Source organism: Mytilus trossulus, chromosome 4 (genome assembly GCF_036588685.1).
Source record: "Mytilus trossulus isolate FHL-02 chromosome 4, PNRI_Mtr1.1.1.hap1, whole genome shotgun sequence".
NCBI classification, from domain to species: Eukaryota; Metazoa; Mollusca; class Bivalvia; order Mytilida; family Mytilidae; genus Mytilus; species Mytilus trossulus.
Window position 1 is genome coordinate 66,072,602 of NC_086376.1, and position 22,758 is coordinate 66,095,359.

A 22,758-nucleotide genomic window follows, 5' to 3' on the forward strand; every position below is an offset into this window, starting at 1 on the left:
GTAGGATGTGAATAGGGTGATGACACTCTTCGGGGATGTGGGATATAGGCGTAAAAAAAGTGTGATCTGGGGGGAAAAGCAGCAGAAAAAAAATAACAAACAAAATGCATATAAGATGTTTAGGTTCTAGCTGCTAGAGGGGTATGGACGTATATTTCTTTTTAATAAAATGTCAAATATGATTTTTGATATGATATATATTTAATGCTTTTTCCAAAATTAAAAAAAAAAAAACTTATCTGATAAAACATTTAACTTCTCCATAAAACTTGAATTGAATTGAAATTTTATGATGATTTATTGGAGCGGTTTTTATTTGCATGTTGGTTTTTTCCACAGATAATTTTTCTGCATGATCACATTTTTGTTAAAATCACATGCTTATGTCACGAAATTGTATCACTGTTGTCTGTTGGTATTAAGATAGATTATAGATGAAGTAAAACGGTACACAGTTACACTGTGGTATATAGCAGTTTTTTGGTCATAAAAAATTAAGAAAATCGTGAACAAAATTACTTCTGTTAAGGGTTAGGGAATGTTTTTTCAAAAACATTTTCTTTGATCTTCCTTAAGTTATGTGCTGTAATTTCAGAAATTATGAAGGGAAAATGTAACAAGATCAAGTTTACAATGATAAAAACTTGCATTCACGATTTCTGTAGGGATTTTCCTTTGTAAAATTTTTGAAATTGAATAATTGTAATTAGATTTTATATTTTTGCCAGTGTTAAAAATTTTGCTCTGGATTTATAATATTACAAAAGAGCTAGCTATAGAGATACTATTACACATTACTAGAGAGACATACAATTTTTAAAAATGCACAGGTAAAACAGTTAAAATGAACACTCTGTTGCCTTGTGAAACTTGTTCAGCTAAATTTACACATACTATAATGGAACAAGCTGTTTAGCAATTTGTTTGTAGAGCAATGTGGGTTATGTTCCAATAAGGTAGCAACAACAGAACCACAAAAACACATTTTAAGGTTAACATACAGTTTTCAACAGTACAAAATTGTTCAATTTCTCAGTTCCACACACGTTTAATTATAGAAATTAGAGTACAGAAATTTATTACTCAGAATAAGAACATGAAACACCAGATATATTTTAGATTTCAGTACCTCAGTATGAAAAACAAAATATATTCGTTTAAATGATTTTGTACTACAAACAACTGCCATACAATTTGAGATGCAACTAGCTGTACATGTTAAACTGCGTTTAACCCACCATTTTCATTCCAAAAAGCCTATATCAAGAAAGGAATATTGCATTTGTTTTTCACTTTGTTGATTGAAATTTTTGAATTTGCCATGAAGTTTGGTAATTTTGATATACTCTTTTACATGTAAATTCATTTTTCTTTTGCAGTTAAGAAGTTTTGAAAACAGAGAAAGAACATTAGATGATGTCCGCAGAGGAACAATTGAGAATTCAGAGAGGGATCGAATGGGTAAGGAGATGTAACATTGAATAAAGGTTTATTTTTGTTACTCTTTAATTTTTTAAGATTGCATTTTACCTTATTTCAGACCATTGTTATAGTTATTTTGCACTGATAACATTAAAAGGAAAACTGCAATTTCATGATCCAAGGATTATTCTAGTTGTGTATTTATTGCTAACAAGTCTGGATTGTCAAGTTATTGAAATTTGATTTTCATTTCTTATATCTACAGATTTGGAGCAGACGGTCCAAGAGCTGAAACAGAAAATAGACAGTGAAAGGTCAAATAGAGCTGAAAGTGAGGCTAATAGGATGACTCTAGAAAATCAAGTCATGGTTTGTTATATATGTTTTTTTTATGTAAATAGCAGTTTACTACACATAAGCAACATGACAGGTGCCACATGTGGGGCAGGATCTGCTTACCATTCTGGAACACCTGAGATCACCCCTAGTTTTTGGTGGGGTTTGTGTTCTTTATTCTTAATTTTCTATGTTGTGTCATGTGTACTATTGTTTGTCTTTTTTCATTTTTAGCCATGGCATTGTCAGTTTGTTTTAGATTTATGAATTTGAATGTCCCTTTGTTATCTTTCGTCCCTCTTTTACTAGTTTTTTTAAAAGAAATAATTTCTGCATGTTCATGTTTCTTTATATTGTTGCTGGTTAGTGTCTTACATCTGATAAAAATTGAATGAGGCTAACCAGGAATTTCTTTTCTTGGGTCAACAACTTTAAAAATTGCAGGTATTTTCTTATTCCTTAGTATATGTCTACCTGGCTTATTTTTAGGCCAAGTAAGCTTAAGTTTCAAAGATACATTTTATATAGATCAGATCGTTGGTTTTCCTATTTGAATGGTTATACACTAGTAATTTTGAGGCCTTTTATAGCTTACTGTTCTGTGTGAGCCAAAGCTCTGTGTTGAAAGCTGTACCTTGACCTATAATGGATATACTTTTATAAAGGGTTACTTGGATGGAGAGTGATCTCATTGGCACATCTTTCTATAAAATTGAGAATGGAAATGGGGAAACAACCCGACCAAATAAAAAACAACAGCAGAAGGTCACCAACAGGTCTTCAATGTAGCTATATCTATAAACACCAATTTTATGGTATTGTAGTCTATGCTACTTTACATATATACATCTTTCAAATATGTTATTAGCACCTGCTACACATTAAGATAAATTCTTTTTGTGTTATTTTTTTCTGAGTATAGTTTTCTTTTTTAAATTTTAAGACAAGATGTTTGATTATTTGTTGTAAACATTTCAGCTATTGGAAAGAGATGTGACAGATAAAGTAAGAAAGTTTGAAGGAATGATTTCAGAGGTAATTATGTAGTTAAATCTAATTTTTAGAAGATTTGAATTAGTTTTGTAGATCCTTTACCACCAGAATGTTATAATTTAAGAGTGGCATATGTGCCAGCTGGCACCTACTTTAGAGGAATCCTGCATACTATCAAAGTTTTCCTATCAGACAACACTAATCTGTGTCCACACTTGTAGAATCTTAAAAAAAAAGATTGCATTATGTGATGAAGCTTTCAGACCAGGAAACTCTTTAGATGGTCTCACTCATCATTCTACATATATATTACATAGTATATCTTTAACCTGAATAGTAGAAAAAATTATGAAACAATATGCATTTTTTTCAGATATTTTAGTTTGTATAAATGCATAACTGTCAACATTTATTGAAAGTAACATTAAACCAATCAGTGTTCACTTTAGTTTTGTGCATACATATTTTGTGGATTGAGGATCGATTATTTTGATGGATTTCAGTTTTCATAGTTTGGCAAATGTTTGATTACAAAGCTGCATAAAATTTAGAGTAGTTTTCCTGTAACCACTATATTCACGAATTGGTATTCCACAATTGATAATGAATCCACAGTATTGCAATTGAAATTCAATTAAAAGGCTGAAAACTTAGGTGGCAATGCCATCATTAAAGGGTATTAAAATTTATCTGCTTTCCTATATATTTCCCTCAAAATGTTACCTATTGTAAACAAAATATCATTGTTTTAATACATTTTCAGCTTGATGAAGCAAAGAAATTACTTCAGCAGTATGAGAGTCAGATGAACAAAACACACAGAGATGTCACATACAAAAACCATGAGTTGGAAAATGTTAGGTAAGGATTGTAAAACTAGAGTTTATAAGAATTTTTTTTTAAGCACCCAAAGGTTGACTGGGAAACAGAAATGTCTTCATCTGACCAGTGGTTAAAAAAATTTGCTTAAGATAGGTGTCCTTTTACTTGTGTGGTGTGTACGATATTACCATTTATTATCAGAATGAGGACATTTCTTCTGAAGCCTCAGGTAGAGTTTTCGAACATTAAGAACCATTGTACAAACTCTTTGAGGGATCTGCAAGTGGCCTGTTGCAGGTCTAAAAGTTTGGCAAACAACAATCAATCAATATGAAAATGTTTATGATACAACAGAACATCTTCTTTATTGTTTAAATTTTATTCTCTTTAAGGTGGCTCGGGACTATTCGATTGCTCACAATTTCACGCATAAATTACAAAAGTATTTGTCGTAAATTCGATATGATTTTTTGAAAAAATATTTTGATTGATTAGAAATGTTAAATCATTGTAGTTATGTGAATAATAGAATATTTTCATAATAATCAGTATTTGTTAAAGGGTCAAAATGACATTTCACCCATTTTCACCATTTTCCCGCCAAAACTTGGGTTTTAAGGCAAAAATATTTTTTTTCCTTAATGGTGACCTATTTTTTTTATTTGCTCATTCTTTGAAGCTATATTTCAGCTTTTTTATATTACAGTTTTGGACCAAGTGTCATAGAACGTTTTTTTTTATAATCCGATAAAATTATGTCAACACCTCTATTTTCCCTATCATTTCATTGAAAAATGGTCCCTTTTATATACCTGTTCAAAGGTAAAATTTTGAGCTTGAATGGTCCGTGACCCCCTTTTTTTTTCCGACCAATTTGAATTAATTTCTGTAAAAAATAAAATAACAAAAATTACGGCACTTCTGAATAAGAAACTTTCAATAGGGCTGAGCCACCTTAAAGTTGAGATGAAATAAAAAATGATTTACTGAATCCTCTTGGTTTTTTTTTTGCAGACGAGAATTGTCAGAGTTATGGAGCAGTCACAATCAACTTACAGAACATTCTAGCCAGCAGGCTGACCTAATCAGACAGCTACAATCCTTACAACAAGATACTCAGAAAAGTAAGTTGTCTGTTGCAGCAGTGAATTCAACACGTTTGTCCTATTTTTTATTTATATTTTGTTCTATAGTTAACTATGCAACACAAATAGTAACTGACTTTTTGTGTGATAACCCTCTTCTAAAGGAACATTTTTATTAGCTCACCTAGCCTAAAAGGCCATGTGAGCTTTTCTCATCACTTGGCGTCCGTCGTCGTTGTCGCCGTCTGTCGTTAACAATTTTTCAAACATCTTCTCCTCTGAAACTACTGAATGAATTTGAATGAAACTTAGCATGATTGTTCCTTAGATTATCCTGCACAAAGTGTGTGCTTCGATTTTTGATCCGTCAAAAAACATGGCAGCCATTACTTAAAATAGAACATAGGGGTCAAATGCAGTTTTTGGCTTATATATCAAAAACGAAAGCAATTAGAGCAAATCTGAGATGGGGTAAAAATGTTCATTAGGTCAAGATCTATCAGCCCTGAAATTTTCAGATGAATCAAACAACCCATTGTTGGGTTGCTGCCACTTAATTGGTAATTTTAAGGAAATTTTGCAGTTTTTGGTCATTATCTTGAATATTATTATAGATAAAGATAAACTGCAAACAGCAAAAATGATCAGCAAATAAGATCTACAAATAAGTTAATATGACCAAAATTGTCAATTGACCCCTTAAGGGGTTATTGTCTTTTAATGACAGTTTTTCACAATTTGTTCATCACATTTGCTAACTTTTAAAAATCTTCTCCTCTAAAACTACTCAACCAAATTCAACCAAACTTCAACTGAATGATTAGTAGGGTGTATAAAATAAACTTTTTGCTTTATTGTTTATTTCGTCAAAAAACATGGCCGTCATGGCTAAAAATAGAACACAGGGTAAAATGCAGTTTTTGGCTTATATCACAAAAACTCCAGCATTTAGAGCAAGTTAAAGTATTTATTAGGTCAAATTCTACCTGTCCTGCCGAATCAGGTAACTGGTTTTCCAGGTATAATGCCCCTGAATTGATGATTTTATTTTTTTTTTGCAGTTTTTGGTTATTATCTTGAATATTATTATAGATACAGATAAACTGTTAATAGCAAAAATGTAAGCAAAGTAAGATCTACAAATAAGTCAATTTGACCAAAATTGTCAATTGACCCCTTAAGGAGTTATTGCCCTTTAAAGACTTTTTTCACAATTTGTACATCATGTTGACTTACTTTAAAAAATCTTCTCCTTTGAAACTGCTGTATCAATTTCAGCCAAACTTAGGCTAAAAGAGTTTCAGAGTATCTAGTATAAATTTTATATTTCATTTCCTTGTATGTCAAGAAACATAGCTCCTATGGCTAAAATAGAACATAGGAGAAAATGATTTTTTTTTGGCTTTTGAAGAAAATAGGATGATTCAAAGAACATTTAAATAAATTGAAAAGCCAAAATAATCATTGATGAGAGATTTAACCAAAAAAATTAAGGTGAGCGATTCAGGCTCTTGAGAGCCTCTTGTTAATACCCATACAATAACATCCAGTTAAATTGCTGTTGATGCCGTGTTATGTGAATAAATGCATTTTCCTGTATTTTTAAGTACCATAAAAGAAAAATTTCAAGTCACAGACCTAAAGTTACTATTAAACTCAATAGGTTAATATTAAGTTCAGCCATATTCTTCATATTAATATGAAAACTATGACTGCATATTTTACAGAAATAGTGCAGTTCAAAGGTTGGGTTTTGAAAATACAAACCATTGTTGCTTGTTAAAAGTTCGGGGAGGTTGAGCTTAGAATTTGGCAAATAGTCATTGACATTGTTAATTGATAAAGATTTTATTTTGCAGTGTTAAAGAGCCAGGAAGATGCTTACTCCATGGAAGCTGTCTCTATACAAGATGTAAGTATTTAGTGACTCAGTAATGGCTAAAATATTTAATGTGTTACGCATGAAAAATGAATAATATTTTATTATTTTAAGTATATTATTGTTTTTATTTTGTCTGGGCGAGAGAGGGGTTTACATCTGTTCGTCTTAACTTCCAATGAAATTTCAGTGTACTTGTCCTAGGAACTACAAACCAGAACTTCCTGAAATGTGGGGGAAACCTTTTTTGCTAGAGTTTATTATGATGAAATAGATCATGCCAAAGGGTGTCTGAGATTTTCATGATTAGTATGTGATTCTTTGTCTCACATTCCACCATTCACAATAATTCAAAAACCCAGGAGGTTCGGTCAGACAGCAACCATATGATAGTTTACCAACAACAGAGGGAGAAATGTATATTATGATCTATTAACAGAAATCATTTTAAGCTAAAAATAGTACTAAAATTTTAAATCTCGGCACTTCATCAATATGATTGCCTAGAGACTTTTTCAATAATATTTCATAAAATATCATCAGACAGTAGATACAAGTCAGTTTAGTGGTTACTAAGTCAACTTTCATAGAATATACAATATATGCATAGAATATTCAATATATGCATAGAATATTCAATATATGTAAAGAATATACAATATATTTACAGATGTATAGTGAACTGTCCGACAGATATGAGAAGGCAAAGAGGACAGAAGCAGACCTGAGAGCTCAGCTACATTCTGTTAGGAAGGTAAGGCAATGCACTGGAGTTGGATATTTGATATATATTTGGAAAAAATAACCTTTGAAATTGACAGAAAACTGATTAAGTTTCTCCATGATTTCCAGTGAGATGAACAAAAAATGCAGTCCAATTTGAGGAAGGTCACATGTTACTTGTAAATATTAAGGGGAGCAGTAAAGCCTCATGATATAGCATTGTTAATAATTTTCAGCAGAACCCTGTTATTTGAGTTGGTCATCAATACTTTTCCTGTTTTTATTCCCCAAATAGGGGTATTATGTTTTTTGGTCTGTGGGTCTGTTCTTCAGTCCTTCTGTCCTTCTTCAGGTTAAAGTGTTTGGTCATGGTAGTATTTGATGAAGTTGGTCAAAGTCTAATCATCTTGAAACTTAGTACACATGTTCTGGAAACTTCCCTATGATATGTTCTTTCTAATTTTATACCACAATTTCACATTCCATTGAACATCCAAAATGGTAGTGCATATAGACCTCAGTACTGAGGGAGGCAGGACCTTTTTTGGAATAAAATTAACGGTACCAATTTCTTGCACCAGATGTGCATTTCGACAATACATGTCTCTTCAGTGCTGCTCGTGGCCAAAATATTTGAAATCCAAAGCTTATATAAAAGATGAAGAGCTATAATCCAAAAGGTCCAAAAAGTATAGCCAAATCCGTGAAAGGAATCAGAGCTTTGCATGAGGGAGATACATTCCTTAATTTATAATAATTTCTAATATTTTGTAACAGCAAAACTGGAACTGTGCCGCAGGGCTTCCAAAACGGTCATATATTCCGGTCATTTGTATAATGTCCGGTAAAAGACCGGCTGGGAAAAGCATGAAACGGTCATATACTTTTTAGTTTTCAAGGCTTTTTCGGTCATTTTAATATAATTCACGATCTTTTTGACCCAACATTTTGCCTTTAACAGCCATACATTTCCGGTCATAAAAGTGACATGTTGATTAATTACTATCAAAACAACCCTTACTTCAATACTTTCTAATTTTAATCAAGGCTAATTAGTTGTTGGACAGCTGAAAACTATACCTGTTCAGGTGACAGGTAAACTAATTTCAGTACCGGACATCGTAAAAATTAATTACTGTGGGATCAAGTTTTAAGCTCTGGATTTTGGGATTGATTCTTTTGGGATCGAGGAATGCATGGGGGAAGATAATAGAAGTTCATCAAAAGCTGTGTTTTAAAAGTGATCCAAAAGTTATTCCCATTTCCCTTCTTATATTCTACACTGGACATTAAGCACTGAACAATCAGTCAAACTAATATCCTTTCTATAATTTTTTTTTGGATATTAACGATACAGATATGTAATAACTACAATACAACTACATTAACTATATTATATTACACTATAGTATGGTTCCTTTGTTCTCTAAGGAATATCTACTCAATACTTGTATTAGTGGAGTAAGTCACTTGGTAAAAACAACTCTTGCAAATTGTCACAGGGAATATAAGAATGAGAAGTTGAGAAAAGAATTTGTTAATTCTTTTTATATCCAATTTTGATAGAAAATTTATCCAGTAAACAAACTTTAAAAAAAAATGTGAATAACATGATATGAAATTTAAAATAAAATATGTTTTCAAATCTTATATTTTGTATTAAAGTTGCAATTATACTTGCAAATTGTCACAGGGAATATAATAATGAGTAGTTGAGAAAAGAAGTTGTTAATTCTTTTTTTCTAATTTTGATAGAAAAAAAATATTTATGCAGAAAATAGTTACTGGAAGATTTACAGGCATGAAACAGAAAATTTTCAATTTGATTTTTAGTTCCTGTTTAGGTCCCATATAACTGTTTCAAAATTATTAACTAATGAAAAATCTGTTATCCTTATTAATATGAACTTTTTAAATAAAATATGATTTCAAATCTTATATTTTGTATTATTGTTGTACTTATACTTATTTCGTAGTTTTTAACAAAATTAATAATTTGTTTTGTGTACAGATTAATCAAAGCTACTACACATTCTTAAAATAGATTTAAACAATCTTAGTTGACTGCAACAGAAGATTTTGACCACAACAAGATATTGGAAAGTTGATTCCTAATTTATTGCTCAATGTCTGAAGATTGGATCATATCGAAATTGCCTTTTTAGATTAAAATTTTAAAACTAGTAAAACTGTACCATTTGGGGAACTTTGATTTTTATAGGTTGAAAGTTAAAAAAAAAAACAACTCTTGATCAAATTAAACTGACCAGATGTAAAAATCAGGTGAAGACTTTTTCACAATAAATTTTACAAAATGCTACAAACTATCAATGAAATTATTTATTTCATGTCACATGAGAACTATTCTGTCCTACTGTAGGCTTTAAGTTTTTTTTTGAACTCTTGATTGAATTAAACTGACCAGATGTAGAAAATATAGATCAGCAAAGACATTTCCATGGTAATTTTTACAAATGTTTCAAACTATTGATGAACTTATCCATTTCATGTCAAATGAGAACTACTCTGTCCTACTTTATTCTTAGGTTAATGGCCATTCTCAAATAGATATTAATTGAAAAACATATATTTTAATTTGTCTGTAAAAGGAGGTTAACAGTAAGTGTAAGCCGTAACAAAGTAATTTAGAAAGACCGTCAATTCTTGTCACCTTTTGCGTATTTATGACGTTTTGTTATGATTGTCATGGGTAGTAATATCATTAATGATACAAATAATTCGTTCCCCAAGGTGTGATTTAAGCCATGACTTACAAATTAACTTATTCATATAGTATTCATTTGCTGTCGCGTCAACCAAATTTCATTTTCTTCCCTGTCATCATTTGATTTGTTGGTTGTTGTAGGTTTGTAAATTCAGAATTGTCTCATTATTTCGTAAGTGTTGTTCTTTGCAAATATGTGTCAAAGCATAGTCCTCTTATTGCTACTTCATTGCAACTTTTTTCCGCAAAACATCACAACACGTCAATTCTTGTTATGGTTAAATTTGGATGGACAAGTTTATTACCTATATAAAGGTGTAACATTCCACACATATCGTCAATTGACGAAATATGACAAGGATATTGGCACAAAATAAAAATCTAATTTAGGTAATGAAAATGGCAAGGATGGCACCAGGTATTAGTCCTGAGATTGAAATTGTTTTGGGAATTTGACAACAATTAAATTAACACCAATGATTTACTAGTTGGTTTGTAGACAAACATGTTAAGGACAATAAATCATTGTCCCATAGGAGCTTGAAATTCAATATTTGTGATGTTCTGTCTTGTAAAACAAGAACGCAGACAATTTATTTTGGTGTGATCTTCTTTTAAAAGTAATATGTACTTATTTTGTGTCATTTTTACTTGATTTGGATAATTAATCTTGAAAAGCATGTATGGTTTAGATGTGACATGGAGTAGGATTGAAGACTTAATTAGGTTTTAACAAAAACATTCATTTGATCTTGTTTTAGGATAGTCAAATCTGAAGAATCGTGTTATTACAGTAAAATTTTCGGTCATGTCATTGTCATTTGAAATTAATTTTGGAATAGAAACTTTCTTTTTTCAGATTATTTTGTTTTCAATGCATTTTGAATAATGACAGAGAAAGCAATTGATGACCAACCCAAAAAACTATGGAAGTGAAATTTTGACAAAATTTTCATGAAATTATTTTGAAAATATGCAGAGAGCCAATCTAAGGCCACACCAGATGTATTTTTCATTTACTGTCGTTTTCCATGCTAGTGTTATTATTTAAGAAAACAACCTTTTTTCACTACTAAATTGTCAACTTAACATTTTAATAGAAAATACCACTTGATCACACACTTCATCATTTATACAAATGCATCATTATTTGGCTTCCACTCCTTTTCAATATATCTGGAAACTTTTAATTATATTCTCTACTTTCTGTTTCTGTGTATTCATTTATTTTTGTGGATTGAGAAAATTTGTAGTTTCATGTGGTATTTTTGTTAAATAAAAATTGAGTATTAATACACAGTATAGTGAAATGTAATTCATCCTTGAGATTGCATTGCCGTTTATCTACAACATATTAAGTTACTTTATATATATCAGGATACGGTCATTTATGGAAATGAGTGTACCCCTAGCTCTGTATGTTAATGCAAACTTTTAGACCAATGAGAAGATGGGGTTTCTTAGTTGCTGCGGTTGAAATCTCGTTCCCTAATTGTTTAGTGAGATTTAGTAAGAGAACCAATCTAAATAGAGCGCTCATTTAAAAAATGTCCAATCAGATAGTTCATTAATTAATGTTGGGTCTTTGTTCTAACAATTGCGCGTCTTTATAGGCATTCAAGCTAATTCAGTTGCATGAAGCAGAAGCATTATATTTTTGCAGTTAGAAAATTTTAAATCCCATCCTCACCCACCCTTTAAAAGGCATAATATTGGTTTATTATTATTTTGTCAATTTATTTTGTGTATATAAATATGTTTAGAGTAGTTTGACTTACAAGAACACACAGTTTTGTATAATATGTTAGCTTTTATATGGAATACCACAGATTGTTCATTAATTAATTTGTGTATTGTTTGAAAACTGTACTGTTGTTTGTTGTTTTATTAATATGAAAAACTAAGCATTAAACTGTGGTTCTTTTCCCAAACATGTGTTTGTTTTACTAGTACCCAACTGGATTCACTGGTTTCTAGACTGCATTCCGAGCAGAGAAGGTCAGATGCTATTCTGCATCTGTTCTGAATCCGGTCTAGATTCCAACACATTATACTGTCAGTTTAAGGGTTAGGGGGGGGGGGGGGGGGAGGGGCCTATTTCTAAATGCTGTAGATTAATAGATATTTTATTATGTTTTTGCCAAAAAAAATTGGATACATTTTTAACACAAATTTATGTTTTTTTCCCCACATTCACGTTTAGCCACAAAATCCACAAAAGTTGGTATCCCACTTTTAATATAAATGAATCCACAGGATGTTTATCCACAGGATTGTTATCCACAGGATTGTCATCCACCTATTTAAGAAATAAACTTTAATAAATGTGGCTTTATTCACTCAGTTTTCCTCATTTCACAATTCATATATTACAGGATCTTCTGGATAAAGATGATGTGGTGGCCCAATTACAAAGTAGAGTGGATTCCTTCTCCAAACTTCATTCCAGAGGGGCGTCAGCACTGGATGGAAGTTTTATATCGGATAAACTGGTAATAATATTTCTTTATACGTATATAAAGTAGTTCCTGATTACTGGGGGTCAACATTATTTTGTTATTCACCCCCAGTCTCCTTGGCTTATGACAAGCTGTACAATTTTTCCCCCATATAATAATTTATAAATACTTAATTTTGTCATCAATGTTTTTCATGATTGAAATTTAGAATAAAATTGTAAGAAATGCCTGCAATATTTTTGTGGTCTATTTAAAACAACCTCAAAAATGTGTTGCACTATTTTAAATAACCTGCTACAAGGGTTATTCAGTGTGAACCACATTTTCATGTTATTTCTACATAGGTTCAACAAATATTGTAGTCATTCCTTGTATAAAAAAGTAATGTAAAAGAAATCATCCATAGATGCAATTCCCATTTTTATGACATGAAAAGGTAGCCTTGATAGACAAATGATGTCAGATTGCATAAATCAAGTTATATTGTGAAATATCTAGAATGAAGATGACTCTTGACCCTTACGATATTGACAATTATAACCTGTTTGATTGAAATTGATTTTAATCTGTTTTTATGATAATAATTAAAGAAAACATTAGATATTTTTTTTAATTCATTTTTATGCTACACAAGTTTGTCATCATGCAGAAGTTTAAAGAAATACTTAAAAATACCTAAATTTACTTTAACAAAGGAACTTTGAATGATTTCCAATCGTTTTTGAGTGTTCAAAGTTATTTTGAAATTATTCAATTCTTGTTTTATTGTTCAGGTAAATAATGATGAGCCTTTTATGGACTTTGAATACAAGATTAAACGTCTGGACAGAGAAGTTTGTCTTCTAAGAGACAAATTGAATGAGAAAGAAAGGTAGGAAATATATTTTACTAAAGTTCAAAATTTTTCAATTCTTTTGAAACAATTCTTTTCATAATCTTTAAACAATTATTTGTAGTTTTGATATGACATTTTTTATTAACCAGGATGATCGCATAATTTAGAGGTGATAATTGATGGTTATCCATTGAGAAATATTTTACAATGCATTCTAAGGGAGATAACAATTATTTATATAGAACACTTTGAGTTGATTTACTGAAATTGTCAAACTTACTTATATCTTTATTCTACCAAATAGTAATAGATAAGTACGATTTAGTAAAAATTCCAGAATTCATAACAAAACTTTTATTTTTCTCCTATAAGATATATTGATAGATTAGAAAGAAAGAGAGATCATTCGGTGATAGAGTTTGATGTTAGTCACTTAAATCACCATGAACGTACTCACTCTACACCATCCAGAGGTCTGAAGGACTATCGTAGCATAGCAACAAGTCCAATGAAGGACACCACAGTTAATTCAAGGGCAAGGTCAATGTCACCTGTCAGAAATCCCAAGGGATCGAAATACCAGGTCATACAAGCTGAGAGAAGGGTTGAAGATTATAAAAATATGCTTAAGCTGAAGGTTTGTAATTACAGTGCATTATGATTATTTATTATTTTGGGAGTTCTAAATTTTGAGTGTATAGTTTATCCACAAATTTAAATGTTTAATAAAGTATACATTTTCTATAGGCTTCTGTGCTCAATGAATTCAAATTTTTATACATAAGCATTTTTTTGTCAATCCTCAAAAAAATTGGTCCCAAAAAAATAAATGAACCTACAGTATTCCAAAGTTTCTGAAATATATAGGTTAATGATTGATCAGTACTAGTTAAACACTATTTGTACAATGAATGGTTGATTAATAAAAAGGAAGACCTACAAAGTTGCAAATGTAATTTCATGTAATCCAGGGCATCTATCCATGAAAGTATTTGGTTAGCAACTTTGAATAACATCATTTGTGGGTTTGTTGGTCTGTAAATTAACACCAATACATTGGAATGAGGGGTAAATATCTTAACCATAACGATTGTCATATTGATGCTGAGAGAAAAGTCTTTAAGTCAGTTCAATGATGCAGAGATCCAGTTTGTTCATAAATTTCAAAAATCAGCATAAAGAAAAAGAGCTTATCTCGTAATGGTAATGATATCAAGCAAATGTATAAGCAATAAATTTCTTTGCTTACCTGATACCACTATTTTGATGATATTTTTCAATTATTCTACAGAACAGAGAATTAGAAGAACTAAAGACAGCCCATGCCAAGAGATTAGAAAGACTAAAGAATGTCCAGGCAGATTATAAGATTGTTAAAGATCAACTCAGAGCTCTAGAATCGGCAGATAGATTAAGGTAATAATGGTTTAAGTTTCAAATAAAAATAGAAAGGAAATTAAAGATTTTAATGTTTTAATGATCATACATAAAAAAAGGGGTATCAGAAATCACAAAAAAATATTAGTTAGTATAAAGTAAAAACACAAAAATACTGAAGTCCGAGGAAAATTCAAAAGGGAAAGTCCAAAATCAAAAGGCAAAATCAAAAGTCCAAACACATCAAACGAATGGATAACAACTGTCATATTCCTGACTTGGTACAGGCATTTTCTAATGTAGAAAATGGTGGATTGAACCTGGTTTTATAGCTAGCTAAACCTCTCACTTGTATGACAGTCAGTATATCATACCACACAAACAGCTACCCTCTATAAATGCACAAGCAAAGACATCATACAATACAAAATGCATGGTCCAGATAGCTGACAAAATGTGGAGGGGTTGAAATAATTCTTTTATTCAGTAAAGATTTTATCTGAAATTCTTTTATTCTATCAACAGGTCACTTAATTATGACCTTTTTCAAAAGCTATGAAAGAAGTTGTTCTTGTTAAAATCAAACTTCTTCATCTTAGAAGCACATAACTTTAACGAATTTGGCTAAACTTTTTGGACCTTTTGGATTATAGCTCTTCATCTTTTATATAAGCTTTGGATTTCAAATATTTTAGCCACAGGCATTACTGAGGAGACATGTATTGTGAAAATGCTCATCTGGTGCAGGAAAATTGGTACCGTTATTGTTATTAATATCATCAGTTCATTTAATATGATTAAATGATTACTGTGAGAAATAACCCTTTGTTGACATTATGTTATACATTCCAGACATTATGTTATACATTCCAGTTCTAAATCAAAAGGACAGAAGAAGAAAAGAAGTGATCCTAAAGACCTACGCCATGAAGACAGTAAAGCTGTATGGAATGAACTGGCCTACTTTAAAAATGAGAACAGAAACCTTGTTGTTGAAAGGTACTTGTTGTAATAAGAATTAAGAAAAATATACCTGTATTTACAGTAGGTCTTTGTCGTAAAATATTATATGCTATTAAATGTTTAAAATGTCATTGTGATCTTCTATATACAGATATCAGACAGTAAAGAGTAGTCAGTTGGCTTTTTTCTTTGAGAAATTTTAGTGAAGGTTTGATGGAGAACTTATTTTTCCTTCTTTTTTCTACATTTTGAATCTAAACCAATTTTTTTCTCTGACTATTTCTGTAATCTTACATTATTTTGTAGAATGGCTATGGAAGAAGACATAGACTCTATGAAAGTTAAGGCCAGTCAGGATGCTGCTTCTATACATGAACTTAGAATAGCTTTTGAACAAGAAAAAGAAGGTCATTATTCTTTTAATTTTGGGTAGAATTTTATATCTTCTCATAAAAGTAATGAAATGTAGTATGATTTCCAATTGGACAACTGTCCATCAGAGTTCAAATAAAGTGAATATTAAAACACCATACCATATGCATATAAATGACCCTGACATGAAAAATTAAACAATTTTTAATGAGAAAACAATATCTCATACAGATGATTTTTTTAAAAGAATATGAAAACAGAATTGTGGCTTATTGTGTAATTATAAATCTCTGCCATCATCAAAAAGTTATTATTACACCACTTCAAGATATATTTGTTGAATTGTATATCTATTTTATATCTATTTTACCTCTCATTTCAGAAAGGAGGCATGATAGAAGGAGGACTGACCAAAGACTTCAGGACAGAACTGATTCACAGTCTGAACTCACTTTGTTAAGATCGGAGGTAAAACATTAAATTTATATACTTTGTATGTATGTTTTAATCATCCAATACTCCAAACTCTTCATGCTATGGACAAACCCAAAATCTCCTCATGCAACAGCCAAAACACAATACAACTCATGCAATGGACATGCCACAAAACTCTTCATACAAACAATAAAACCAAAAACTCTCTATGCAAATGACAAAACCAAAAACCCTCTCATAACCAACAAACTTAAAGTAAACAAAGCTTGTGTTAAATGTCTTTCAAGAGCTGTGATTAACAAAACAAAAACACACATAAATCCTTGTCCTTACTTCACCTTATCCTATGAATAAGTATTTATATAAGTCACCACACATAAGCTATGAATAATGCACAGGTGATATTTACATTTCAGATGCAGAGCAAGACTATATCTCTTAACAGTTTAGAAAGGGAATTGAGGGATGTCAGAGAAAATAGAGATCAACTACAAGGAGAAAAGAGGTAGCATATAATCATCAATGTTCTAGGTGGAACTAGACTTTTATAATATTGACATCTTATTCCATTTTTCAGGAAACTCAATTTTGGATAGAGACTAATTTGCACATTTTTTATTTTGATGAAATCCTGACTAACTTTTAAATTTACAATATATTTTATCGTTTTTTAAAAGCTCTTTTGCATTTATGTATGTAGGAAGGATACGAAGTACTGAATTTTGATTTATATTTTAATAGAATGTTGAAGTCAGAGTCATTAGAGTTAAAACAACAGGCTGCACAACATAGAATGGAAGTAGCTGATCTTAAAAGGGAGATTAGCAGGTTTGTAATTTTACATGATGGTAAATATTGAATTAATAATACTTTTGAAAACATATGTTATAATAAATTCAAAGAAAATTTTTAAGAGAATATGTCATTTTACAGATTAGTAGATTTTTAGGTCAAACAAATTATAAGGCACATGATAATGTACAAAATAGTTTAATATTAAAAATTCTTTTATACTGAATTTCTATAAAAAAAAATTGTTCTAAATGAAACAATTGTTAGATTTATAAATCATCGCTTTAGAAATTGTAACAGGAATTCAAAGTATTATCAGGGTTATCTCCCATCCTTGTTTATTTACATTTCACAGAATTTTCACCATCTGACACATATATTGTAAGTTTTCTGGAGATTCCAGGTTCTATTTTATTGCATTTGTATAATATAATAAGTGTAAAATACATAAATTATCAACAAATCATGGCAAAAATACTGTTAAAGAAATTATTGCATGCATTTTTTATTGAGAATTTGTCATTTTATACTACATTGTGATCTAATTTATTTCGATATTGAAAATAATCCTGTTTTATACATATAATAAAAAAAATCAAAATGCAATTTTCAATTATTGGGATTATATCCCTGTTGCATTATTGCAATAATTGAAACATCGCAATAATTTAGGAATCAACAGTAAGTAAAAGTATTTTGTAAACTGAACCCATATGGTGATAATAAACAATATGTGTTAGTAGAGTAACTAACCTTGGTGAAAAATTAGCCTTTTAATATAAAATCAGGGGATGTGAAATGATTGCCAATGACAGCTATTCAACAGATTCCATATAAAGCTAAATTAATCATCTATAGGTCACCCTATTTACTTGAACAATAAGCAATACTTACAGTGAATTGCAGGACTATGACGTGGGACAGGCATATGTAGAATGGTGTGATATTTAACATGTGAGCACCTAACCTGGTACAGTTGCGTAGCAACACAACATAATAACAAATTGTAAATGTTGGAAATGGCTTGACGCATCAAATTGGCATGAAGTACAAAAAAAAATCATAATTAGTCAAAAGACACAAAACACAACAAACAGTATTTTAAGCTTTTTGCCGTAAAGGACAACTATTGTATTTAAACTTTTCCTCATGTAGAACAATAAATGACAATGGAAGTTTTTAATGTCCTCGACTGGCTATACAGCCCTTGCATGGTCGGCATGACAAAAAAATAAATATCTTATTGACTTTTATAGACTGGAAAGATCTGTTGAAGATGAGAAGCATGTCAAAGAAAAGCTTGAGCGTGACAATATAGAACTGGGTCATAAAATTGAGATGGGACAGAAGTATGTCATGTCTACTAAGTCAGGATTAAAGGGGAAGAAGAAGGATCCAAGGAGCAGAAGCCAGGTGGCCAAACAGGTATACAGTTTTGGCTGAAATAAAAAAAAATCATTGCTTAAAATATTATGATTGAACAGTCAAATATGTTGCCAGTTAGAATAAAGTTCTTCACAACAATGTTTTGCAGTAATGTGATTGCCAAACAAATGAAATGTGTCCTTTTTCATTAGGATTTTGATATTTATTGGATCTCTTATTGTATATCATTGGTATAAAAAGACAGTTTTTGATTTTGCAATATTTCCTTATTCCAAGTGCTTAAATTTCTCAAATTTAAAAACCTACTTGTCAATAATTAAAATATTTGAGATATAATAGAAAATGTGAAATAACATATAAGAATAAGAAGAAGAATAAATTTCTGTAAATATTTCTTCATCATGTTTGTACCAAATATTGGAGGACTAATCTCAAGGTCTTCAAAAATGTTATTTTTCTCATAATCCTAAAATGCTTCAGTGTTATTTGATATCAAAATATGAAACATTGTTGTGGGGCTCTCATAATATATTTTCATAGGCTTTGTGGTCTTTTTACAATATTTTTGTTAATTAAAGTTAGATGTCAATTTTTCAATTTTAGATGTAAAAGTCCATTTCATTCTTTAATTTTGAATAATTCATTGTATATGATGAAATTTTGTAGAATTTAAACCTACAAGGTCAACAGGTAGGTCTATGTTGTATAAACATATATACTCTGATCATGTGATGATGTTGTCAAGGAGATAGGATAGCACATCAGACTGACTGGTTCCCTGAACATACACACAAAACTGTTAAATATTTTTAACTGTGATTTTGGGTTTTGAAATGTAAATTCTACTTGTGTTTCAAGAAAATATCCAATTTATTCACCATTACACATATTACATGTACCTGCAATGATACTTTATGGGGGAGGGGGATATAAAACGTAACAGGGAACCAGTTATCCATCCCAAATCTAAAATCATTCATTGTGTGACATGGTGAATGATGGTGGTGCATGTTGATATAATTATATAAATGTGTGCTGTGCAATATTTATCGGAGCATTTTACAGAGCTTTCACTTTAATTTGTTAAAGAGTTTGCTATCATGGAAGAGGATAATTTCTCCATTTACACTCTTAAATATCATTCATCTACCCATTGCAGTAGGACAGATTCAACTATTAGTGTTTTTCAATCTTTACTTTTTATTCAAAGACCAAAATGCGAAAATATTCAACTAGAAGTGGTTTTGATTTTTGACTTTTTATTCATTATTCAAATATTTATCTTTTAATTTTTTATTAAAAGACCAAAGAGCACAAACAATTAAATTAGAAGTGTTTTGCTCTCTACTTTTAATTCATCTACCAATTGCGGCAAGACATATTAAACTAAATGTGGATTTCACGCTTTTCTATTTATTCGAAGACGAAAAAGCTAAAAATATTCAACTAGGAGTGCTTTTCGATTTTATTTTTTATTCTAAGACAAATACTACAGCTTTATCCCAAATTTTGTTTAGCTCATCTTGGACCAAAGTTCCCATTGAAAACAATGTTTTGCCCTCATTTTAGTCCATTTAATAACTTTGTATACTGTCTGTCATCATAAATATTTTCATCTAAAAACCATTCTGCCCATCTGGACTAAAACATCTCCGCTGTCATCGGCGATCAATCATTAACATCCATGTAATGTAACTTTTTTTTACAAGGTGAAAAATTGCTCATGTAAAAAAAAATGCCAAATTAATTCACAAGTATTATGCATGGTATAAAGAAACATGAATATTTATCACTGATACTGATCAACACAATAATTGACTTTTTTACATATAGTATTGATAAAATGGGATATATGGGGTTAACACCAATACAAACTCAACCTTGCAACATAATAAACAACAGAAAGACATTCAGAGGGTATTTTGGGAAATTAGCATTTATCAAAAAATGTTCAAATTTCCTAAAAACAATGTCTAAAGTTTTGTTTAAGTGTTTGTATATCATAATGAAGATGAAGAACATCTTTATATACAATGCACATCTTAGGGATATTTTGTTTACTACTATCAAAATGATTTAAGCCCCATTAGAATGTTTTAACTATTTTCATTTTAAGTCAATAACAGATTTGTACTTCTTATCTTTTAGTAATTTTTAGAAAAAAATATTGCTGATAATACGGGAATCATAGGACTAAAGATTTTGCTTTGTCCAAAGATTTAGTAAGCTTTCTAATTGTTGACATACCCTTTGCCTCAATAGACATTTGTTGTCAGGATTCAGTAATGATTAATTTGAATTGTATCAGTTTGAGTACCTCCGAATAGTTTAAGGTACAATTTAAAAAAGTCTTACAAGCTTTTAAGTGAACTTTTTTGGTGCTTTTCTTTTTATTTCTTTGGGTCTCAAATGTGTTGCTTGCCTTTTTACATGATAGTAAGTATCGATTATTCTTTAGTAAATGATCAATGTTTACAATTTTTAGGTGCACATACATAAATACAATATAAAGTGCTTTTGATAAAGTGCATTTATAAAAGAAAAAGAAAAAGTAGAAAATACATGTTATATTATTGTTACAACCTTGTGAAAGGCAAATGACAACTGACTGTTGATACTAACAAGTCACCTAAACTGAAGCTATTGAAAATTGATAACTTAACAGTATTATTTATGTTTTTATAGTACCAGAGATCACTAAACAAAAGTATTGATAAGATGAAGAGAGTGTTTAGAAACTTTGAAGATGAAGGATGGGAAGAGATATCTGAAGATGTGGAAGAGTAAGAACATTTATTTATTGTATGTCAAATATTTTTGATATGTTGACAGACAGGTTTATCAAAAACAAAAGGCCCAAGCTTACAGAATATAGAAACAGAAAATATATTAAAGGTTCTATGATAAAAAGAAGCCAAAGATATTTAAACCCATAAGTCAAAACAAACTGACAATGCTATGGCAAAAAACGAAAATCTATCGAAAGACAAATAACAGTACCGCCAACATCCTGTTTACAAAACACAACATTGAAACTAACTTAAAATTGAGCAACAAAAACCTAACTGGGGCAATCTCAGTTTGTGACAGTAAAACTTACTTTATATTTGAATCGAATATCTTGTTTATTTGAGACAGTAAAACAGAGTTTATATTTGAGACAGTAAAACATAGTGTATATTTGAGACAGTAAAACATAGTGTATATTTGAGACAGTAAAACATAGTGTATATTTGAGACAGTTAAACATAGTGTATATTTGAGACAGTAAAACATAGTGTATATTTGAGACAGTAAAACATAGTGTATATTTGAGACAGTAAAACGTAGTGTATATTTGAGACAGTAAAACATAGTTTGTATTTGAGACAGTAAACATAGTTTATATTTGAGACAGTAAAACAGAGTTTATATTTGAGGTTTATATTTGAGACACTAAAACCTAGGTTATATTTGAGACACTAAAACCTAGGTTATATTTGAGACACTAAAACCTAGGTTATATTTGAGACAGTAAAACCTAGTTTATATTTTCAGACTTAGTGAAGAGACAGAGAGTGATACATTAGGACAGGCTATTGTGTCTTTGTCCAGATCTACAAATGATGATAGTCCTCCTGGTTATAGGGTAAATATAATATAGTTCTAACACATTATTTCTCCTGGGAACAGGGTAAATAATTTTTAAATTATATAATTTGAATCTCACTTAGTCCTTGCTCAATTATATCTTGTCTTTAATTTTTGCATCCAGGTTATTAATCTTGAGCTATTGAAATTTCATCACTTCTGTCTTTTAGTATTGTACAATTTATTTTTATAACTATTGAATACATTAACAGAGGTGTTTACATCTACGAATTTGTCGTAGTTTCTACGGATTTCAGTGAAAAAATACGGACTACGATTGTCATAGCAAAAACTACGGGTTTGAAAAAATTTGTTTCGTTTCAAAATCCGTTAAATTTTGAATCGTTTCGTTTCAAAATCCGTTAAATTTTGATCTTGATCAGTTTAACGATTGAATTAATTAGAATATCAATGCTTTAAAGCGCATATAAGACAAGGTAAATTGATAGCATGTCCAAGAACCACTGCTGACAATAATAATAATACTACAACCGGACCAACATCGACAAAGAAATCATGCCAAA

General features: G+C 30.3%; 1 protein-coding gene across 4 annotated transcripts in view; it reads left to right on the forward strand.

The window, feature by feature from the left end:
- LOC134715782 (centlein-like) overlaps positions 1-22,758 on the forward strand; it is a 58,886-nt gene that overhangs the window by 24,665 nt on the left and 11,463 nt on the right. For 3 of the 4 annotated variants that reach the window (XM_063578222.1, XM_063578223.1, XM_063578226.1), the window contains 20 exons: positions 1,380-1,461; positions 1,688-1,791; positions 2,737-2,793; positions 3,515-3,612; positions 4,588-4,697; positions 6,518-6,570; positions 7,208-7,291; positions 12,361-12,477; positions 13,218-13,315; positions 13,652-13,916; positions 14,571-14,695; positions 15,530-15,655; positions 15,926-16,026; positions 16,374-16,459; positions 16,843-16,931; positions 17,168-17,254; positions 18,475-18,643; positions 19,271-19,294; positions 21,290-21,387; positions 22,142-22,232. In XM_063578222.1, coding sequence (XP_063434292.1) covers positions 1,380-1,461; positions 1,688-1,791; positions 2,737-2,793; positions 3,515-3,612; positions 4,588-4,697; positions 6,518-6,570; positions 7,208-7,291; positions 12,361-12,477; positions 13,218-13,315; positions 13,652-13,916; positions 14,571-14,695; positions 15,530-15,655; positions 15,926-16,026; positions 16,374-16,459; positions 16,843-16,931; positions 17,168-17,254; positions 18,475-18,643; positions 19,271-19,294; positions 21,290-21,387; positions 22,142-22,232 — 2,064 coding nt within the window. The remainder of the gene's footprint in view (positions 1-1,379; positions 1,462-1,687; positions 1,792-2,736; positions 2,794-3,514; positions 3,613-4,587; positions 4,698-6,517; positions 6,571-7,207; positions 7,292-12,360; positions 12,478-13,217; positions 13,316-13,651; positions 13,917-14,570; positions 14,696-15,529; positions 15,656-15,925; positions 16,027-16,373; positions 16,460-16,842; positions 16,932-17,167; positions 17,255-18,474; positions 18,644-19,270; positions 19,295-21,289; positions 21,388-22,141; positions 22,233-22,758) is intronic. The other variant, XM_063578225.1, reaches the window with a different exon arrangement.